General features: G+C 37.5%; 1 protein-coding gene across 2 annotated transcripts in view; it reads left to right on the forward strand.

Annotated features, from left to right (window-relative positions):
- Positions 1-24,569, forward strand: part of FAF1 (Fas associated factor 1) — a 493,047-nt gene that overhangs the window by 422,897 nt on the left and 45,581 nt on the right. For both annotated transcript variants that reach the window (XM_060140108.1, XM_060140109.1), the window contains one exon: positions 23,982-24,062. In XM_060140108.1, the coding sequence (XP_059996091.1) occupies positions 23,982-24,062 (81 nt within the window). The remainder of the gene's footprint in view (positions 1-23,981; positions 24,063-24,569) is intronic.

Raw genomic sequence — 24,569 nt, forward strand, 5'->3', positions numbered from 1 at the left:
TTCCCAATGTCATAAGCCTGAAAGGCACCTAAAGAAAATGTTAACTGAAACTCTCTTAAGGCAAATCCTTTAAAAAGATTCAGAGCAAACTGTTCATGTCTTAAATGCTACCTAAATTCCTGTCCTTTGGAGACAGTCATGTCCTTGATGAACTTTTCTTTCCCACTGGGAAATATATGGCTATCTTAGTGAGAAGGAATTTGGGAGCTGGAAGTATATGTGCATTCTACCTTTACCTTGAACTTTCATGCTACCAGTTTGAGGGCCTACCTCTGGTTGTTTTCGGAGAGGTTTTATAAAAAAAAAGTGTGAGGGACAGTATTTTTCTTTAAGGAACTTAATCTATAGTTTGAAAGCTAAAGCACATCCTTACAAAAATAGACGTTTGTTATATGACTTAGAAGAATTCAGGAGTGCATTTTGAATAGTCAGAAGAGACTTTTCTGAAGAGGTAAGATTGGATCTGGTACTGGAAAGGACAGAAGAGTTTGCATGTGCAGAGGTAAGAGGAGAGAGCATTACAATGTGGAGAAAGTATGACCAAAGGAATAGTGTAAAAAAGTTGAAGTCACGTTGGTCCAGTTTAGATAAAACAGAGAGTTTGTATAGAAAGAATAGAAGGAAGTGAAATTAAATTGCCTATCATTAGTATTTTTAACAAGTCACCTTTGCCTTACGAAGTTACTTTTCTCTTATTTTTGTGCCTCTCATGGGGGATCGTGAGAATCCCTTGGCACCATTCTTACAGCTACAAATTTACCTTAATTCCAGTTACCCTATTCAGTTACTTATCATGCCAGCAAACAGTAATTGCAATATAGTATGAAAACACAGCAATGGCAATAAGTACAAAGTACAGAGGTGACACAAAGAATTCTTAGAGGTGGAAACATTTGAATATTAAAGCATGATATGTAGATGTTCACCAAGTAAACCACCATTAATTCATTTCTTTGGCCCCTAAATCAACACATTTTTATTAAGGACCTGGTATATGCCCTCATTTCTGCTAAGCACTAGTAGGTAGAAGGATGACACAGTCCTTTAGATGTTCAGTGACATGCAGACAAAAGGATCTCAGTATAATAATGTAATTCCAAGATGGAGATAGATGTAGGATGTTAAATCTGCCTATCAGGGAAATTTCTTTTAAGTTGAAACTTTTCTAAAAAGCAACATTGTAGCAGGTAGACTTGTAGGCAAGTGTCTTCCAGAAGAAAAAAAGGTACTTTCTAATAGATGGCTAGTTTGGAAGACTACATCATCAGCCAGAAGAGACACACATTATAATTAAATGAGGACTACTTGGTTAAATGGGCAGAAATATTCTAATTTCAGACTAGATATTTCACTTCAATGATAGCCATATATACCTCCCGTATCCTATTATACTCATCTATCTCTTTGCAGACCATTTTTACCATAAAGCACACTAAAGGTAGTCAAGGCGAAGAGGAGATGATTCTCCACACTCCACACTTTTAAATTTTTGTTCTTGTTAGAGGTTGTGTGTGTGTGTATGAGTTTTGAATTTTATTTTTTTATACAACAGGTTCCTATTAGTTATCCATTTTATACACATCAGTGTATACATGTCAATCCTAATCTCCCAATTCACCACAGCACCACCACCACCCCCCGGCCGCTTTCCCCCCTTGGTGTCCATACGTTGGTTCTCTACATCTGTGTCTCAATTTCTGCCCGGCAAACCGGTTCATCTGTACCATTTTTCTAGGTTCCACGTATATGTGTTAATATACAATATTTGTTTTTCTCTTTCTGACTGACTTCACTCTGTATGACAGACTCTAGATTCCTCCACATCTCTACAAATGACCCAATTTCATTCCTTTTTATGGCTGAGTAATATTCCATTGTATATACGTACCACATCTTTTTATCCATTCGTTTGTCGATGGGCATTTAGGTTGCTTCCATGACCTGGCTATTGTAAATAGTGCTGCAGTGAACATTGGGGTGCATATGTCTTTTTGAACTATGGTTTTCTCTGGGTATATGCCCAGTAGCGGGGTTTCTGGGTCATATGGTAATTCTATTTTTTGATTTTTAAGGATGCTCCATACTGTTCTCCATAGTGGCTGTATCAATTTACATTCCCACCAACAGTGCAAGAGGGTTCCCTTTTCTCCACACCCTCTCCAGCATTTGTTGTTTATAGATTTTTCTGATGATGCCCATTCTAACTGGTGTGAGGTGATACCTCATTGTAGTTTTGACTTGCATTTCTCTAATAATTAGCGATGTTGAGCAGCTTCTCATGTGCTTCTTGGCCATGTGTATGTCTTCTTTAGAGAAATGTCTACTTAGGTCTTCTGCCCATTTTTGGATTGGGTTTTTTGTTTTTTTGATATTGAGCTTCATGAGCTGTTTATATATTTTGGAGATTAATCCTTTGTCCATTGATTCGTTTGCAAATATTTTCTCCCATCCTGAGGGTTGTCTTTTCGTCTTGTTTGTCATTTCCTTTGCTTTGCCAAAGATTTTAAGCTTCATTAGGTCCCATTTGTTTATTTTTGTTTTCATTTCCGTTACTCTAGGAGGTGGATCAAAAAAGATCTTGCTGTGATTTATGTCAAAGAAGCTTCTTCCTATATTTTCCTCTAAGAGTTTTATAGTGTCCAGTCTTACATTTAGGTCTCTAATCCATTTTGAGTTTATTTTTGTGTATGGTGTTAGGGAATGTTCTAATTTCATTCTTTTACATGTAGCTGTCCAGTTTTCCCAGCACCACTTATTGAAGAGACTGTCTTTTCTCCATTGTATATCCTTGTCTCCTTTGTCATAGATTAGTTGACTATAGGTGTGTGGGTTTATCTCTGGGCTTTCTATCCTGTTCAGTTGATCTATATCTCTGTTTTTGTGCCAGTACCATATTGTCTTGATTACTGTAGCTTTGTAGTATAGTCTGAAATTAGGGAGTCTGTCCTCCAGCTCCATTTTTTTTCCCTCAAGACTGCTTTGGCTAGTCTGGGTCTTTTGTGTCTCCATACAAATTTCAAGATTTTTTGTTCTAGTTCTGTAAAAAATGCCATTGGTAATTTGACAGGGATTGCATTGAATCTGTAGATTGCTTGGAGTAGTATAGTCATTTTCACAGTGTTTATTCTTCCAGTCCAAGAACATGGTATATCTCTCCATCTGTCTTACAGTTTTCTGCATACAGGTCTTTTGTCTCCCTAGGTAGGTATATTCCTAAGTATTTTATTCTTTTTGTTGCAGTGGTAAATGGGAGTGTTTCCTTACTTTCTCTTTCAGATTTTTCATCATTAGTGTATAGGAACGTAAGGCATTTCTGTTCATTAATTTTGTATCCTGCAACTTTATCAAATTCATTGATTAGCTCTAGTAGTCTTCTGGTGGCGTCTTTAGGATTCTCTATGTATAGTATCATGTCATCTGCAAACAGTGACAGTTTTACTTCTTCTTTTCCAATTTGTATTCCTTGTATTTCTGTTTCTTCTCTGATTGCCGGGGCTAGGACTTCCAAAGCTATGTTGAATAATAGTGGTGAGAGTGCACATCCTTGTCTTGTTCCTGATCTTAGAGGAAATGCTTTCAGTTTTTCACCATTGAGAATGATGTTTGCTGTGGGTTTGTCGTATATGGCCTTTATTATGTTGAGGTATGTTCTATGCCCACTTTCTGGAGAGTTTTTATCAAAAATAGGTGTTAAATTTTGTCAAAACCTTTTTCTACATCTATTGAGATGATGATACGGTATTTTTTCTTCAATTTGTTAATATGGTTTATCACCTTGATTGATTTGTGTATATTGAAGAATCCTTGCATCCCTGGGATAAATCCCACTTGATCATAGTGTATGATCCTTGTAATGTGTTGTTGGATTCTGTTTGCTAGTATTTTGTTGAGGATGTTTGCATCTATATTCATCAGTGATATTGGTCTGTAATTTTCCTTTTTTGTAGTATCTTTGTCTGGTTTTGGTATCAGGGTGATGGTGGCCTCATAGAATGGGTTTGGGAGTGTTCCTTCCTCTAATTTTTTGGAAGAGTTTGAGAAGGATGGGTGTTAGCTCTTCTCTAAATGTTTGATAGAATTCACCTGTGAAGCCATCTGGTCCTGGACTTTTGTTTGTGGGAAGATTTTTAATCACAGTTTCAATTTCATTACTTGTGATTGGTCTGTTCATATTTTCTATTTCTTCCTGGTTCAGTCTTGGAAGGTTATGCCTTTCTAAGAATTTGTCCATTTCTCCCAGGTTGTCCATTTTATTGGCATAGAGTTGCTTGTAGTAGTCTCTTAGGATGCTGTGTATTTCTGCGCTGTCTGTTGTAACTTCTCCTTTTTCATTTCTAATTTTATTGATTTGAGTCCTCTTCCTCTTTTTCTTGATGAGTCTGGCTAATGTTTTATCAATTTTGTTTATCTTCTCAAAGAGCCAGCTTTTAGTTTTATTGATCTTTACTCTTGTTTTCTTTGTTTCTATTTCGTTTATTTCTGCTCTGATCTTTATGATTTCTTTGCTTCTACTAACTTTGGGTTTTGTTTCTTCTTCTTTCTCTAGTTCCTTTAGGTGTAAGGTTAGATTGTTTATTTGAGATTTTTCTTGTTTCTTGAGGTAGGCTTGTATTGCTATAAACTTCCCTCTTAGAACTGATTTTGCTGCATCCCATAGGTTTTGGATCGTTGTGTTTTCATTGTCATTTGTCTAGGTATTTTTTGATTTCCTCTTTGATTTCTTCAGTGATCTCTTGGTTATTTAGTAACATATTGTTTAGCCTCCGTGTGGTCTCCTTTTTTGTGATTTTTTTTCCCTATAATTGATTTCTAATTTCATAGTGTTGTGGTCAGAAAAGATGCTTGATATGCTTTCAGTTTTCTTAAATTTACTGAGGCTTGATTTGTGACCCAAGGTGCGATCTATCCTGGAGAATATTCCATGCGCCCTTGAGAAGAAAGTGTAATCTGCTGTTTTGGGATGGAATGTCCTATAAATATCAATTAAATCTGTCTGGTCTATTGTGTCATTTAAAGCTTGTGTTTCCTTAGTAATTTTCTGTTTGGATGATCTGTCCGTTGGTCTAAGTGAGGTGTTAAAGTCCCCCACTATTATTGTGTTACTGTTGATTTCCTCTTTTATAGTTGTTAGCAGTTGTCTTATGTATTGAGGTGCTCCTATGTTGCGAGCATATATATTTAAAATTTTTATATCTTCTTCGTGAATTGATCCCTTGATCGTTATGTAGTGTCCTTCCTTGTCTCTTGTAACATTCTTTATTTTAAAGTCTATTTTATCTGATATGAGTATTGCTACTCCAGCTCTCTTTTGATTTCCATTTACATGGAATATCTTTTTCCATCCCCTCACTTTCAGTCTGTATGTGTCCCTAGGTCTGAAGTGGGTCTCTTGTAGACAGCATATATATGGGTCTTGTTTTTGTATCCATTCAGCAAGCGTGTGTCTTTTGGTTGTAGCATTTAATCCATTCACATTTAAGGTAATTATAGATATGTATGCTCTTATTACCATTTTCTTAATTGTTTTGGGTTTGTTTTTGTAGGTCATTTTCTTCTCTTGTGTTTCCCACTTAGAGAAGTTCCTTTAGCATTTGTTGTAGCGCTGGTTTGTTGGTGCTGAATTCTCTTAGCTTTTGCTTGTCTGTAAAGCTTTTGATTTCTCCATTGAATCTGAATGAGATCCTTGCTGGGTAGAGTAATGTTGGTTGTAGGTTCTTCCGTTTCATCACTTTAAATATGTCATGCCACTCCCTTCTGGCTTATAGAGTTTCTGCTGAGAAATCAGCTGTTAACCTTATGGGAGTTCCCTTGTATGTTATTTGTTGTTTTTCCCTTGCTGCTTTCAATAATTTTTCTTTGTCTTTAATTTTTGCCAATTTGATTACTATGTGTCTCTGTGTGTTTCTCCTTGGGTTTATCCTGTATGGGACTCTCTGCGCTTCCTCGACTTGGGTGGCTATTTCCTTTCCCATGTTTGGGAAGTTTTCGACTATAATCTCTTCAAATATTTTCTCAGGTCCTTTCTCTCTCTCTTCTCCTTCTGGGACCCCTATAATGCAAATGTTGTTACATTTAATGTTGTCCCAGAGGTCTCTTAGGCTGTCTTCATTTCTTTTCATTCTTTTTTCTTTACTGTGTTCCGCAGCAGTGAATTCCACCATTCTGTCTTCCAGGTCAGTTATCTGTCCTTCTGCCTCAGTTATTCTGCTATTGATTCCTTCTAGTGTCATTTTCATTTCAGTTATTGTATTGTTCATCTCTGTTTTTCTTTAATTCTTCTAGGTCTTTGTTAAACATTTCTTGCATCTTCTCAATCTTTGCCTGCATTCCTTTTCCAGTGTACTGGATCATCTTTACTATCATTACTATGAATTCTTTTTCTGGAAGGTTGCCTATCTCCACTTCATTTGGTTGTTTTTCTGGGGTTTTATCTTGTTCCTTCATCTGGTACATAGCCCTCTTCCTTTTCATCTTGTCTATCTTTCTTGAATGTGGTTTTTGTTTCACAGGCTGCCAGATTGTAGTTCTTCTTGCTTCTGCTGTCTGCCCTCTGGTGGATGAGGCTATCTGTGTGTGTGTGTGTTTTAATGTCTGGCCAGATACAGGAAAATATCCTTAAAAAATTTTCAGCAGATTAGCAGAAACTATTTTTATTATTTTTTTAATATATTTATTTATTTATTTTTGGCTGCATTGGGTCTTTGTTGCTGTGCGGGGGCTACTCTTCATTGTGGCGCATGGGCTCCTCGTTGTGGTGGCTTCTCTGTTGCGGAGCATTGGCTCTAGGCACAGGGGCTTCAGTAGTTGTGGCAGTCTGGCTCAGTAGTTGTGGTTCGCAGGTTTAGTTGCTCCGCAGCATGTGGGATCTTCCTGGACCAGGGCTCGAACCCATGTCCCCTGCGTTGGCAGGTGCAATTTTAACTACTGCGCCACCAAGGAAGTCGCACAAAAACTATTTTAATAGAGGATTTGCTTCTGGAATTCTCACCTGTGCACATTGTTTTATTGAAGCAATTTACTGCTTGTGTGCTAAAATACTCATCACAGCTTTGCATAGCTTTGGGGACTTGGACTAGGGATGCTCATTACCCATAAGTTAGAAGGGAGAACGCTAAGGTGTCTGACGAAGAATAACTCTCATTCATTGCTCCTGGGAATACAAAATGGTTCAGCCATTCAGAAAAATAGTTTGACAGTTCCTCAGGAAGTTAAACATACACTTAACACATGACCCAGAATTTTTTTCCTAGGTATTTATTAAATCTAGAAAAATGAAAATTTATGTTAACACCAGAAGTGTACATGAACGTTCCTAAAAGCTCTATTCATAATTGCCAAAGCTGGAACAAAAATATCCTTCATTGTTCTTCAATTCACCTTCAGTGAGTGAATAAATAAATATACTATATTATATCCTCAGAAATCAAAAAGTAAGACATTATTGATATGTACAGCAACTTGGATAAATTACAAAGGCATTATGCTTGGTTTAAAAAAAAAGTCAGTTTCTAAAGGTTATGTACTATACAGTTCTATTTCATATTTTTGCAAAGATAAAACTAGGGACAGGGAAACAATCAGTTGTTGCTGAGAGTTAGGATTCAGGAGAGGATGACAACAAAGCGATAGCACCAGGGCTATTTTGGAGATGATGAAACTGTTCTGTATCCTATTTTGGTGGTGGTTACATGAATCTATACATGTGTTAAAGATATAGAAATGTACATCAAAAATAATCCATTTTACTTTATATTCACATTAAAAAATAAGATTAAAAGCTAGGAAAATCAACAGTCCATAGAATTGACTTTAAAATGGGCTTTATTAACACAACATTGTAACTCAACTGTATTTCAATTAAAAAAAATTTTTTTAATTAAAAAAATATAAAATGGGCTTTAATGAAATTTTATTGCTCTTTTAGTTGTATTAACTTTTTTTGGATGCCTGTGATAGTAGTTACCATGTATTGAATCCCTACTCTTAGGCATAGGACTGGGCCATTTACATTTCTAGTATAAATTCTTCAAGACAGGTGTAATTATACCCATTTTACGGGCGAGGGCAGAGCATTAAATGACTTTCCCAAGTCAGATACTAATTGGGGGAAAAAAAATCTTATTTTATACATAGCAGTTGGGATTGCACTAACTTTACCAATATGGAATGCAACCTTTGGAGTATCAGTACTCAAAAATGTGATGCAGTGGCTATTTGCATCACAATCACCTGGGTAACTTGTTTAAAATGCATGTTCCAGGATTTCTGATGTATTGAGACAGTTTCCAGTTTCCTCTTGTATAAAATGGGGGTAATAATAGTACCTACTTGATATGCATGTTTTTGTTGGTGGTGGTTTTGTTTGTTTTTGGCCATGCCACGTGGCCTGCAGGATCTTAGTTCCCTGTCCGAGCTTCAAACCTGTGTCCCCTGCAGTGGAAGCTTGGAGTCTTAACCACTGGACCGCCAGGGAATTCCCTTGATATGCATGTCTTGAAGGTTAAATAAGATAATACATATAAAGCATGCACTAGTGCCCAGGATTCAGTAAGCAGTATATAGATAAATATAATCTATTGTTACTTTTACCCTAGGCTGAACTGGAAGGAATTTTAGAGATCATTTAATCTTAACTTCATTCTGCAGTTGAGGAAACTGAGAGCTATATAAGTTATTTGCCCAAGATTACTTATTGAGTCAGACCTTTTGTTGTTGTTTCTCCTTTTAGTGTTATTTTCTCTTAATTGAAACTAAGTATTTCCCTTGTAATGGCACCTCCAGTATGTGTGGGGGGGTTGGGAGGAAGTATTTTCAAATGATTGTGAATTCTCGCTTTTTATTTTTAAATAACATTTTCCTTTTTGTTTTTTTCATTGAGGTGTAATTGACATACAACATTATATTCGTTTCAGGTATACAATATAATGATTCAGTATTTGTATATATTACAAAATGATCCCCACAATAAGTCTGGTTAACGTCCATCATTATATATAGTTGAAGAATTTTTTTTCTTCTGATGAGAACATTTAAGATTTACTCTCTTAGCAAGTTTCACAGATGTACTACAGTATTAGTTGCCACGCTGTACATTGTATCTCCATAACCTATTTATTTTACAACTGGAAGTTTATGTCTTTTGACTCTCCTCACTCAGTTTGCCTACTCCCCACCCGCTGCCTCTAGCAACCAACAGTCTGTTCTCTGTATCTATGAGCTTGGAGTTTGTTTGTTTGTTGTTTTAGATTCTGCATATAAGTGAGATCATACAGTATTTGTCTTTCTCTTTTTGACTTATTTCATTAGCATAATGCCCTCAAGTTCCATTCATATTGTTGCAAATGATGGGATTTTCTTATTTTTAATGGCTAAATAATATTCTGGTGTGTGTGTGTGTGTATAGGGAAAGAATACAACCTATGGAATCTGTTCACAGCATATATTGCAAGTGTGACTAAGACAAAGAACATATACTTTATAGCCCTGAACTAGTTTATTCATGCAAAGCAGTAGAAAGATTCAGCTTTGCAACCAACCCAAAGTATTTGTGAACACCTCTTCTCTGGGAAGGAAGTGATAGCTTCTATAAGGCTTTTAAATCCAAATAACAATTTAAATGCATAGCTATAGCTATCTAACTATTTACTAGGAGTCCGAACTCCAGAATTTCACTTTGAAAGTCAGGACCAGCCAGCCATGGATAACAATCCCTTATATGCTTAAGAGCCCTTTTTTACTTGCTTCTCAAAATAACAGCCTTCTGTCAAGAAAGGAACTAAGAAATACCTGCCCACTCACTCCCTCATTCCACTTTGGAGGAATTACCCATTCCCCATTCACGTGCTTTCTCTTTAACCAGTGACCATAGTTTAGCTGGTAAAATGCTTGCTCTGCTTTTCAGTCCAACAATAATTCTTTCAGTGCCTGACATGTGCCAAGCTACACTGGGTGACAGTTTCTGCCCTCAGAGAGCTTGCCACTTAATCTCTAAAAATGAAACCTCAGTACGTGAAGCAATTAGAGAATAATTAGGTTCAAACGAGGGAGAGATAGTTCACACAAGTGGAATGGAAGGAAGTTAGTTCAGAAGATTAAGAGATGAGAGTGGGCTAGAGGAACATGAAGAGAAATATAATTTGAGTTAGGCCCTGGTTATCTGGAAGAGAGTCCTTGCTTGAGAATAGCTCACTGTCTCATAAGAGGCAACTATAAGTTAGTGGTTAAGAGCTCAAGGTCCCATATAGCCTGAATTCAAACCCTACCTCTGCCACTTAGCAGCTCTATAACCTTGAGAAAACTATCTTAATATCTTTGTGCCTCAGTTTCCTCAATTAGTAGTTACTTGATAGGATTAAATCAGTTGATACATGTGAAGTGCTTAGATTGGTACTTGGCATCTATTAAGTACTTTCGAAATATTTTCTATAATAATAACATATAAACTGAGTTTGGAAGAATGAGTAGGAAATAATCATTTGGATTAAGGAAGAAAGTTCATTGAAAAAATGTGGAAGTGTGATAAGCTTGGAGATGTGAAATGGCTTGGGACATGTGGGAAATGAGAAGTAATTCAGCAAGGCAAGAAAGAGGTATTGGTAGAAGAAAGGGAGGAGAGAAAAGGCTAAAAATGTGCATTAGGGTCACACTGTACTTTTATGCTATGCTATAGAATTTGAACTTTAGACTGTGGGCAGTGAGTATTCATCACATCTTTTAAGTAAGAAGTTGACATAATTAGATTTGTAATTTAGGAAACTAATTATGATGGTTATGCTATTTGCTCATCACTTTGTTCATATCTTTATGATAGTACTTATTTTGGTGGTATAATCATCTGTTATTTTTTTCTTTTTGAGGTACAGTGCTTTTCGAAGTGTGGTCCATTGAGCACATATTTGTTAAAAGTACAGACTTTTGAGCTTCCATTGCTAGACCTACTGAATCAGAATCTCTGCAGTTGGGCCAGAGAATCTGTGTCTTCACAGGTCTCCTATCTAACAAGTGACTCGTTTGTATTTTAAAATCTGAGAACCGCTGGTTTAGTGGAAAGAACACAGGCTTTAGAAACAGATAGACCTAAGTATAAAAGCTGATTCAGTCCCATACAAGCTACACACTATGGACAAATTATGTAGCCAGTCCGAGTCTCAGTTTCCCCTTAGTGACGTGGAAGTAATAATTGCAGTTTGTGAGGATGAAAAGAAACAGCATCTTGAGCTTCCCTGGTGGCGCAGTGGTTGAGAGTCCGCCTGCCGATGCAGGGGACACGGGTTTGTGCCCCGATCCGGGAAGATCCCACATGCCGCGGAGCGGCTGGGCCCGTGAGCCATGGCCGCTGAGCCTGCGCGTCCGGAGCCTGTGCTCCGCAACGGGAGAGGCCACAACAGTGGGAGGCCCGCGTACCGAAAAAAAAAAAAAAGAAACAGCATCTTGTAAAATAACTAACCCATAATAGGCCCTCATACATATTGCCTTCCTTTCCAATTTTATACATCTATCTCCTACAACTAGTGAGAGAAGGAAACCACATCTTACTTATCTTTTTTTTTTAACATCTTTATTGGAGTATAATTGTTTTACAATGTTGTGTTACTTTCTGTTGTATAACAAAGTGAATCAGCTATATGTATACATATATCCCCATATCCCTTCCCTCTTTCACCTCCCTCCCACCCTCCCCTATCCCCCCCCCAGGTGGTCACAAAGCACTGAGCTGATCTCCCTGTGCTATGCAGCTGCTTCCCACTAGCTATCTATTTTACATTTGGTAGTGTATATGCGTCATTGCTACTCTCTCACTTCGTCCCAGCTTACCCTGCCCCCTCCCCGTGTCCTCAAGTCCATTCTCTACATCTGTGTCTTTATTCCTGTCCTGCCCCTAGGTTCATCAGAACCTTTTTTTTAGATTCCATATATATGTGTTAGCATACAGTGTTTGTTTTTCTCTTTCTGACCTACTTCACTCTGTATGACAGACTCTAGGTCCGTCCACTTCACTACAAATAACTCAATTTCTTTTCTTTTTATGGCTGAGTAATATTGCATTGTATATATGTACCACATCTTCTTTATTCATCTGTTGATGGACACTTAGGTTGCTTCCGTGTCCTAGCTATTGTAAATAGTGCTGCAGTGAACATTGTAGTCCATTTTTTTTTTGAATTACGGTTTTCTCAGGGTATATGCCCAGTAGTGGGATTGCTGGGTCATATGATAGTTCTAATTTTAGTTTTTTAAGGAACCTCCATACTGTTCTCCATAGTGGCTATATTAATTTACATTCCCACCAACAGTGCAGGAGGGTTCCCTTTTCTCCACACCCTCTCCAGCATTTGTTGTGGAAAACATAGGCAGAATACTCTATGACATAAATCACAGCAAGATCCTTTTTGACCCACCTCCTAGAGAAATGGAAATAAAAACAAAAATAAACAAATGGGACCTAATGAAACTTCAAAGCTTTTGCACAACAAAGGAAACCATAAACAAGACCAAAAGACAACCCTCAGAATGGGGGAAAATATTTGCAAATGAAGCAACTGACAAAGGATTAGTCTCCAAAATTTACAAGCAGCTCACGCAGCTCTATATCAAAAAAACAAACAAACCAATCCAAAAATGGGCAGAAGACCTAAATTGACATTTCTCCAAAGAAGATATACAGATTGCCAACAAACACATGAAAGGATGCTCAACATCACTAATCATTAGAGAGATGCAAATCAAAACCACAGTGAGGTGTCACCTCACACCAGTCAGAATGGCCATCATCCAAACCTCTTAATCATTGTTTCCATTCCCTAACATAAAGCTTAACGTATATAGTAGGCGAGCATAAATGTCTTATAAATGTGTAAGTGAATGAATGGATGAATGGATTTTATAGGAAGGGACTGGAAGTTAGGAGACCTACTAAGAGGCCAATGCCATAGTCTAAGCGAGAGATGACCAGGGTCTGAACTGAGACATCATGCTTGAAAAACGTTCAGATTTCATCCTACGTTACCAGGCAGATAGGTAGATTCTCTCTGGATAGGTTTAGCTTAACATAAACTCTCTCTCACAAGTTGGCCCACTCCCTCTAAAGCAGACACTGAGATGACAGTTCATCATTTGAAACCCTGCCACTAAAGAAATTAGCAAACCAGTCTTAAATCCAGCTTTTCAACTCACTCCTGCATACCACTTCTATCCAGATGAAAAATAATCTTTTCTAAACATCTGCACCGGAAATTCCAGAGACTTAACATTCTAGCAAAGCAAGACAGTCTTAGTTAGGACTTGGAAGTTACTTGCTACATGTGAATTCATCTCTCTGTTTTCATAGTCCTGCAGTAGGACTGTGATAGATAACAAGATACAAATATCTTGAAATTTCTCTGTTTAAAACTTTTGATAACTAGATTTTTAAAAATAACCAGTTTGTCCAGCATTTAGGCTCTGTCCTTGATATAACAGGTATCAAACCTATTCTTTCAGGTATATAACCTGAAAGAATATCAAGTGTCAGGTTTGCCATAATCCTTATTTCACCGTTTTTGAACACTAGCAGGTCATTAATGATTTTACAGGCAGATCAGTTTAACAAATATAAACTTATAATGCAGATGTCTGGTGGAGCCAAAATGCTCATTCATTGTTCTGTTTTTAAGGATCTAGGAAGTACCAGGCACTGCTTGGGATTGGAACTAGGGATACAGAGATAAACAAGGAAAAGTCTCTTCGATTTGCTTAGGGTCTAAAGAGAGAAATAGACATGTAAATAGATGATGACAACTCTACAGGATAATACAAAGCTGGAGGTACCTATCCATTCTATACCATCTTGCTCTTCTAGGTGGAGAGTCCGTTGGTAATGAAATAAACTAACCCTGTATCTGTTTTTTCTATTCAGTTCATTCAGCAAGTGAAAACAGTTTAGTCCCAAGAAAATCATTCCATAACCATTCCCTACACTGATTTAAGGACTATATTTGCAGTGTTTGGAAGGAAGAAAATTTAGAGAGGGAGAAACACAGTAAGTGTATAGGTTGAAGAAAGGTGAAATGGCAGAAAGAGCTCTAAATGAGGTAACTGGTGGCCTACATTTTAACAAGCTGAGTGACCCTGGAAAAATCACTTGAAGTTTCTCAGTCGCAATTTCCTCATCTCTAAATGGGGATCAAAGTCTCTTCCTGGCCAACCTCATTGTTGTGAGTATCACATGTGAAAGTGCTTTGTAAACTTTGAAATATAAGACTTTAAAGGATTAAAAGTCTTCGATAAAGATATAGGCAGGAGGATATTCATTAATACTTACTACATTTTTCTTGCAAATACTTGGTTAATGGTAGCTTTTTAAAAATTTTATTTTTCTTTATTTTTGGCTGCGTTGGGTCTTCGTTGTGAACATGAGCTTTCTCTAGTTGCGGCGAGCGGGGGCTACTCTTCGTTGCGGTGCGCGGGCTTCTCATTGCGGTGGCTTCTCTTGTTGTGGAGCACAGGCTGTAGGTGTGCAGGCTCAGTAGTTGTGGTTTGTGGGCTCTAGAGCGCAGGCTCAGTAGTTGTGGCACACAGGCTTAGTTGCTCCACGGCATGTGGGATCTTCCCAGACCAGGGCTTGAACCCATGTCCCCTGCATTGGCAGGCAGATTCTTAACCACTGCACCACCAGGGAAGCCCAGTGGTAGCTTTGATTAACAAGGAAGTGAGAACACTTTTAACACCATGGAAACCACAGTGATAAATTAGGCCTAGGGCCAAGGAATTCGTTCTTACCACAGAGAAGATGAGGCCTTCTAAGTCATTCCTGATTCTATTAACAAAATGATCATTCCTTTCAGTCTGGAACCTTAGTCCATTTCAGAGCACTATCCCACCATGTGTTCTTCTATTTAATTCTCACAGCCCAGGTCACTCGAAAATAGAGCAAACTTAAGGGTTTGTCCTGGGCCCTCATACTAAAAAGCCTCTCTCCTCTGCAACTTAGAATGTGATTACGTAAAGGCAGACCAAACATTTATAGAATAAGCAAAGTAGGTTCACCAAATAAATAGACAGGAAAAATATATGTAGACAGAGAGATACCTTTATGAAATTTAATATTTCAGAAAAATCAAAGTAGTCTTAAGAAAAATTAGAATTTGGTCAGACTTCTGAATACACTTTAATATTGCTTTTCTTCTAAATTACATATGGTGCATAATCTCTGCTTAGGACCTCTGATGTTCTTTTTGGGCCCTGGGACATCTGTCAGAACCCTGGTACATAGACTTGATAGGGTACAGCAGTCAGCTACGGAACAATGGGAAGATGCTTCAGAGACCTGAGACTCGTGTCCATATAATTATTCGTGAACCTTCCCCTGTTTACCCTCCTCTACCACTGCCAATTTACCTATCAAAAAATGATGCTGTTAATGAGGAATGATTTGCCCCAGGGCCTCCCCAGGCAGTCCTTGGAAGAAATTCAGAGAAGTTAAACTGTTCGGCCTGAGGTTACACATCTAGTTATTACAAGGAAGAGGATTAACATTACTAGGATGATGATGATGGTGATGATTATTAGGGTAACGTTTATCAAATGCCCATTGTGCTAGGTGATATGTATTCATCATTTCATTTCATCCTTCCAGTAATCCAACGAGGAGGTAGTTTTCCTGTTTTGGAGATAAAATTGTTCAGTGTTGAAAGAGTTCAAAGAAGTTGCCCAAGGGCACAGAAATTAAGCGGCAGACCTAGAATTCAGACCAAGTTGAGTTGTTTGTGTTTGAAGCTGTACTTTTTCCCTGTACTGTTTTGCCATCCGGATGGAACAAGGACTAGAATCCAAGCTGTTTGGCTGGAAGATGAATGTCCTGGACACAGTACACCATGGAGGCGATGCTACCAGGCAGTACTTCTTTTGAAGGCCAATTTAACACATTTTTTCAAGCAGTGCCCTCATCATTTATACTTCAAGTATAAATATTCTTCTCCCTTTTTACACTGTAGAGTGCTTTGTTTTTATTTAGTTCTTAGCTCTGTAATTTGATACTTGGTTTATTTTTAGGCGAAATCCAGGTAACATAAAATGAACCATTTTACAATTACGTGGTGTTTTGTACATTCACAGTGTTGTGCAACTACTACCTCTATCTAGTTCCAAAATATTTTTATCACCCCCAAACCCATTAAGCAGTCACTCCCCCAACCCCCTCTGCCCCCCACCAGCCTCTAGCAACCACTGTGCTTTCTGTCTCTGTGGATTTGCCTGTTCTCGATATTTCATACAAATGCAGTCATACAATATGTGACTTTTGTGTCTGGTTTTTTCACTTAGGTTCCTTCACATTGTAGCATATATCATTACTTCATTCTTTTTATGACTGAAATATATTCTATTGTATGGATATATCACATTTTGTTTATGCATTTGTTAATGGGCATTTGGACTGTTTCCACTTTTTGGCTGTTGTGAATAATGATAGGATGAACATTTGTGTACAGGTATCTATTTGAGTCCCTGTTTTCAGTTCTTTTGGGTATATAACTAGAAGTGGATCACTGGGTCATGTGGCAAATCTGTTTAACTTTCTGAGGAAGCACCGAACAGTTTTCACAGCGTCTGTACCATTTACATTCCAATCTGCAGGTTACAAGGATCTCCACATCCTCGCCAACACTCATTTTTTCTCTTTTTAAAAATGATAGCCATCGTAGTGGATAAGGTGGTATTTCCTTGTGGTTTTGATTTACATTTCCCTAATAATGACTAATGTTGTTGAGCATCTTTTCATGTGCTTGTTGGCCATTTGTATATCTTCTTTGGAGAAATGTCTAATTCTGATACGTTAAAATATGAGATACTATTTAAATGTTTTGTAAACAAGATTATCAGAACATCCTGTGGCCTGAGAATTTTCAAAAATAAGATCTTAAATATCTGAACTCCAATTCTGTCCCAATTAGACCATAAGGTGGAGATCTGAAAAAAAAAGGGAGGGGGTGCTTTTTACCTCCCAAATACTAAAGAAGAAATTGAGGCAGTCTTACATCTTTTTGGTGCCTAATGAATTAGCCCCTTAAGAATAATTTAATAACTAAAATCTCTGCTTCCTCTGTTCTCACACTGACCAGGTATTTACTTAGAAAATAAAATGATCAATTTAGCTTTAGAGGCAGGCTTTGAAAACTTGGCTTTAAATGATCAAATATTTGAATTATTTTACTTTTTTCTTTTTGACATCACTGAATCTACAAAATTGCTAGGGATTGGTTTATCTATTTTAGTGACTCAGGAAGAGTCAGTTAACTGTCCTCCCAGTTCAATTCAGTCCACATTTGTAGAATACCTACTATGTGCCAGGCACTGTGCCCAGTCATCACATGAAGAGTCCCCTGAAAAGAAATTTGTCACCCTTGCAGATTATGTTACAGAAAGAAGATAGTCATGGAATAATCTAGCACCCTACACAAGAGGATAATTTTCCTCAGTAGAGCTATTTTCTTATTCCCGTCCTGCCTATTATTATTTCTCTCAAGGCTTCTAGGTATGTTATAAATCTCAGAACCCAAATTAGGGTAATGGTAGCAAGAGGGAAGTAAAACAAGAGCATTTAGCTTGCAAAGGCTTTTGGCCTTTTTTGAGGTCCATGACAGTTCCTGGAGCAGATACCTTAGCTCCCTTTCCCTTTCTTTCTTCTTTTATGTATAGTCACCTCTTTTCTTTCCTCCTTCCCTCAATATATCTGAGGATTATATATGATAATAATGTAGTTAGAAGAATGCCTGGCATATAGGAAACATTCACTGAATGTTAACTGCTATTATTATCTATCAAGTGCCAACTTGGTAGTGTTCACTTATGCTGGAAATTCAAAAATTAATAAAACAGTATTCCTGCCCTCAGTGCTCAGTCTACTCTGAGAGAGAAATATGTAAATATATGATTAAATAATACAGTGTGAATTGAACACAGAAGTGAAACCATTCAACCCAGGGTGAGGTACCTGTGAATGCCTAGACACTTAAGTTGAGCCTGAAAGATGAGTGTGATTTTGCCAAAGGAGGAGTGGTGAAGAATTTTCCAGGCAAAGGATAAAGGATATGCAAAGGCAGAGAAACATGCAAAGGCTGGTCTGTTCAGGGAGCTGTGAGAGGGCTTGTATGGCTAGAGCATAGAGTATATGGAAGGGGGAAGTGGGTAATGAAGCTGATAAAGTAATTGAGGGCACCTGTGCTAGGAAATTTAGACTTTACCCTGAAGGTGTGGGGAAATCATTGAAGGTTAGGAAAGAGGAGTGTTATGATGTGATTTTCATTTTAGAAAGGTAATAAGTCTGACAGTATGCTTTTTTTTTTTTGCGGTACACGGGCCTCTCACTGTTGTGGCCTCTCCCGTTGCGGAGCACAGGCTCCAGACGCGCAGGCTCAGCGGCCATGGCTCACGGGCCCAGCTGCTCCACGGCATGTGGGATCTTCCCAGACCCGGGCACAAACCCGTGTCCCCTGCATCGGCAGGCGGACTCTCAACTACTGCGCCACCAGGGAGCCCTGACACTACGCTTTTAACAATAGAAATTTGATAACAGCAGGATATAACTACAAAATCTCCATAAAAATACCCCACCCAAATCATTTGTCCCTTTCTTTTAGATGAAATTTAAAACACTTTAAAGTAGGACTAGTTTAACATATGTCTTTCCTACAATATCTGGCCCAGTGATTACTCATAGTAGATGTTCAACAGAGTCATTGCCTAAAACTAAGCCAAGGTACCAAGTGGTGCAGAACAAAAAGTTCTATACCTAAGCCTCTAAGACAGATGATTAGTTCACATGTGTCCAGAGTTAGACATCATTCCTCCACATTTCCTAGATACCTGGAAACCTGTCCAAGTATGTAATTCTCTTGCATTCTTACATTTAATCAAATTATTTTTATCTATGATATGAACTCCCTTTCAAGACCTCTTATTGTTAGCCCATGTAAAATTTGAAATATGCTGCCACGAGACCTTTGACTGTAAACCTTTCATACTGATGTCGGAGCTAGTTTGTGGCTTCTGATTTTTTTGTATGTAATAAACAAATCAGTTACTCTTTCCATCTGAGCTTTTACTGAAGCTCCCCCTAGGCTTATGAACTTTAAAATCTCATTAGGATTTTATTCTCTACTTACCAGAAGTTAAAAATTAAAAAGACTGAAACCAACATTTATAATGATTTTAAAGGGTCAGCAGACATTTTCTGTGAAGTGTCAGATAGTAAATACTTTCTACTTTGGAAGCCATATACTCTCTGTCACAACTATTCAACTATGTCATTGTAGCACAGAAGTAGCCATAGATAATTCATGAACAAATAGGCATGGCTATATTCCAGTAAAACTTTATTTACAAAAATAGTCTACAGGCCAGCTTTGGCCCAAAGACCACAGTTTGCTGACCTGTGATTGAAAGTAAGCTTCCTCCACCTGTCTTATCTGTCTATCTTCAGGAAGGAATCCTGACTGGAGAAGTGGCCACAGAATGTAGTATTTAGATTCTATCAAACACCATTACATCATCTCTGTTGCATGCGTGTACACACACACACACACACACACACACATCCCAAAAAAATCTCCAGAGCATTTAGCTTGACTTTCCATGTAAAAAGGTAGGTCCTGGTCCTAGTATTTAACTATTTTTCTGCGCCAGAGTGGATGAACTTTCCCCATTTATGGCTTTCCTGCAGGCAAAAATAACATCCCAACCACTTGTCACTTAAGCAAGTATACATTACTTTTAAGCAAAGCTTCTTAAGCAGTGCTTTGCTAAATTAAATGTGCATAGGAATCACTTGGAGAATTTATTAAAATTCATATTCTGATTCAGTCAGTCTTGGGTGGAGCCTAAGATTCTACATTTCTGACAAGCTTCCAGTTGATTTCAGTGCTGCTTGTTCTTGGACCACACTTTTGTTAGCAAGGTTCTAAGTACTATTTCTGTTATTACAACCCAGTCATCCAAGGTCTTACCACTGGATCCACAGAATCAAGAGCTGGTCTTCTTCAGGTGAGGTGGCATTCAAAGCTGTGTTTGACTATGATGACTTCAGTCAATTTGTTTGTTTATTCAGTTTGGTAGTTTCTATAGAACTAGAGGTTACCATTTGAAATGGTCCTTGGCCGCTTATTCTTATCTTTCATCCATACTGGAAAATTCGAAAACATTATCTCTTTGAGTATTGCTCCATTCTTTATATTCCCTTCTAGGGTTCCTAGCAGATGCATGTTAGGCACTCTGATTATATCCTCCATGTCCACTTAACTTCTCTATTATATCTTATTTCTCTATGTCTCTCCATGTTGCAATTTAGGTAATTTCTTCAGATTACTTCCACTTTATTAATTCTCTCTTCACCTGTGTCCAAGCTGCTGTTTAATCCATACATTAATTTTTTCAGTATTATTAATCACTTATTTTCTAAAGCTATATTGAAGTATAATTATATAAACTGTACCTATATAAACTGTCCAATTTTAAAAAGTTTTGACATACGTATACACTAATAAAATCTTTACCACAATCAAAATAGTGAACATATCCATCACTCTCAAAAGTTTCCTCATGAACCTTGTAATCCCTTTCTTCTGCCTCTACCTCCCAACCATTCAAGTCCCATGCACCCACTGATCTTTCTGTCACTATAGATTTATTTGCATTTTCTCAAGTTTTATGAAAAATTGAATCATACAGTATATACTCTTTAGTCTGACTTCTTTCACTCAGCATAATTATTTTGAGGTTAATCTGTGCTGTGGCATGTATCAGTAATTCATTCCTTTTAATTGCTGAGTAGTACTCTGTTGTGTGGACATACAGCAATTTTACAAATTTTTTTTGATTCTAGTAATATTTTTTTAATAGAAGCAGAATTCACATAGCATACAGCTAATTATTATAATGTGCATTATTCAGTGACATTCTGTGTATTCACAATGTTGTGCAGCCAGCATCTAGCAATATTAACAATGCTACATTTAAGAATAATTTAACATTTGCATTACAATTTTTTGCATGAGTGCCTTTTTAAAAACAAGTTAAAGAAAATACAGAAAATAGCTCAGATTACACAATATTGTTCTTTCAGATTAGCTCATCTCTCTCTCTCTCTATTAAACGGTGGCCTGCCTCTATAACCCCACTATTAGTGTGATGCCTAAAGTAAAATTGGTGCTTATTGAATATTTGTGAGAAGGAAAGGAGGGAAGAGAAATAGAAGAGAGAGAAGTGGGGAGGGAAGGAAGGAAGTTAGCTGGTTCAAGAAGTCCTCTCACAACAGGTGCCACATTTTGTGGCAGGGATCCCTGTATTTAATGGCCTTTCGTATCTGCAACAGTCTGTTTTAAAACAGAGCTGTTTACTTAGAATGCTTTTATTACAAACTGTATTTGTGCTCAGAGAGGGCTTCCAGCTGTGGTAGCTTTTAGAAGGTCCCTTTATGTGTGTACATAGTGTCATAACGGGTCATTTCTGCCCAGCCAGTCAATTTCATTGACTCAGATAGGGCCACTTTATGAATGAGCTATATCATTTTCCTCCTTAATTTTTACTCTAGACAATGAATGTTTTATGCCTGGAAAGACGGTTCATTTATTCAACAGATGCTTATTAAATACCTCCCAAAAGCTAGGCATTGTGTGAAACACTTGGAATACAGAGGTATGTAATATAGACAAGATCCCTGCCTTTATGGTGCTTACAGTGTCATGGGGGACTCTCACATTAAATAAATAATCATATGATAATTGATACAATTGTGATAAACGTTTTAAAGGGAAAGGACAGAATGCTACAAGAGAAATCTAAACTAATTTGAAAAGGTGGAGTCATGAAAGTATGTTACAATTAAAATCCTAAACATCTTAAATATTTCCCTACTTGAAATGTAAAAAGATAAGATTACTCCCATAGGTTGTTGATAATATTAGGAATATCTAAATTTGGAAAGATAGAGTTGTTCAGAGAGGCACAGTTTCCTTAAAAATTCAATTCTTTAATTTAATAAATGACTGAAAAGGGAGACAGTGTTTACCCAAGAACACACAGCTTGCTACTAGCAGGGCTAGGAGTTGAACACAGGTCTTCTAATCTCCTCATTACCTCTCCTTGGTGACATAAAAAAATGAAGACATTATACATCAACTATAGATCAGCCATGGCCAAATGAACTATTAAGTGTCCAGTCTGTACAAGCTTGTATATTGAGTGGGCAAAGGTGCTTACAGGGTAAATGCAAATGCAAATATAAAGAAAAACATACAGAATATGTCCTGTCAGGCTAATTGTATCTGGTCATAGTAAAACTGTAGTATATAGACCAAAGTAGGAAATACCCAGTTGGAATCAGTGAAAATATCTTTAAAGGAAGATGCTTCTGTTGCTTTAAAATAAAAATACTAATGGCTAAGTACGTCTCCAAGTAGGAGTTTTTAAAACCTGTTTTTATTCATGTGTCATATTACATGACACGTAAATTATCTTGACTACTTTGCAGCCTAAGTGGTCTCTCAGGTTAAACATTGTTCCTGATATTTTGCCCCAACATATAACTTCTCTGGCATACTCTTTTATCACAGATGGTATAGCAATTAGCTTCAGGCCAACAACATCTAATTTTTCCTAATTTTTTATTTGAAAGATTAGGAATCAATGAAATGCTACTATTTATACCAGAGATTGTGGACTTAATGGAATCATTGAAACCAAAAGGAGTATGAGGCTTCAAGGAGAAGGCCAGTCTTGAATAGATATCAGAGGGAGTACCTAAGACAGTGCTGAGCATACACTCAGCCTGAGCAAGCATATATTGAACTGAGGAGACAAAAGAAAGAATTAAGTTAAACTATATGAAATTTCCATTTTTATAGGTCAAAACCAGTCAGATATCGGTAACTTATGTATGATTCAGCCTATTGTGCAAAATGACCAGAAAGGGGGCTTCCCTGGTGGCGCAGTGGTTGAGAGACCGCCTGCCGATGCAGGGGACATGGGTTCATGCCCCGGTCCGGGAGGATGCCACATGCCACGGAGCGGCTGGGCCCGTGAGCCATGGCCGCTGAGCCTGCGCGTCTGGAGCCTGTGCTCCGCAACGGGAGAGGCCACAACAGGGAGAGGCCCGCGTACCGCAAAAAAAAAAAAAAAAAAAAAAATGACCAGAAAGGGAACCTGTACTCTAATGTCAACAGGTGTGGGTATTTATTAAATTTAAGGACATGTATATTGGCTATACTCCAGAATTTAACAAATAAGAAATTCTGGCAGTTGAATTAACTTTTAATTTTATATGAAATCACAATTTAAATGTACGCAGATGGCATAATCACTTCAGACACTAAAAATATTCTAAAAGATCTTCAACTTAGATAACTTACATTATCCACACTTCATGAGTGTGAATGTTGTCGGGATATACTTATTTGATAACCAAGCTTTAGTGGTGTGATATGGACTAAAGTTAAGCAGGGTATTGTGCTTTTAGCCTCTTTCTGTGCTGACCAGATTACTTCCTAGTCCTTTCCTCTCTCCCAGTCCTTAGTCCCAATGCTGATAATCTCCAAGTTTATCTTAGAAAAATCAGGAGTAAAGGAGAAGGGAACTAATCAGTGAAAATGAACTAAATGTCAGGTACTTTGCTAGACAGTTTATATATCATTGCATTGAATTCTCACAACCCTATGAGACAAATGTTATTTCTTTTTTACAGTTGAGGAAACTGAGACCTAAAGAGATTAAATAACTTGCCCAAGGTCACACAATTCGTAAGTGGTAGACTAGGCTTCAAACATTCTTATTTTCACTATCTACTGTGCTACTCACCTTATTATTTGTTAGCTTATTTATATTGTACACTTTAAAAGTGTCTTGTTTAATTGTAATAAATTTACACAGGAGTAAGACAAGGGGATTATTATTGTTGTTTTCTTTAAAAACAGTAATGTGGTAAAATGCATTTGAATATTTTCCTTTCTTTTAAGGACGAACGAGAAGCCAGAGAAAATGTGAAGAGAGAACAAGACGAGGCCTATCGCCTTTCGCTTGAGGCTGACAGAGCAAAGGTAGGTTTGGTCAGGGGACTTCTGGGATAAAGAACTCAATCCTAAATAGTCTTTCATTATTTAAATGCCAGCCCTTTAATCATTTTGAAACCTAAGAGAGTTGGGTTTGCAGTGGAGAAAGCTAGTTTCAATTAACAGAAAGAATATAATTCTGCCTCAGGTTCTTAAAGCATGGTTCATTTTGACAAGATAAATTTTTTCAAGAATCATGAGAAGTGAAAACAAAAATGGGCCTAGTGTTTACTTCATTTGTTTTTAATCAGTCTGTGGTAAAATCTAGCAATGTTTAAAAAGCTCTTCAGGTGATTTTAATGTGCAGTCAGGGTTGAGAACCACTGACTTATTTAATGCTTCTTGAGCATTAAATGCTTCTGTACTGGGCATTGAAGGAGAGGAAAATGAATAAGCCACTCTTTCTGCCTTCAAAAGAAGGCTCACATTGTGCTGCAGAGTAGATTCAGTCAAGAGCACAGATAGCTGGAACACTTAGGCAAGGATCCTAAATGT

The sequence above is a fragment of the Lagenorhynchus albirostris genome, chromosome 2 (assembly GCF_949774975.1).
Source record: "Lagenorhynchus albirostris chromosome 2, mLagAlb1.1, whole genome shotgun sequence".
Classification (NCBI taxonomy): Eukaryota; Metazoa; Chordata; class Mammalia; order Artiodactyla; family Delphinidae; genus Lagenorhynchus; species Lagenorhynchus albirostris.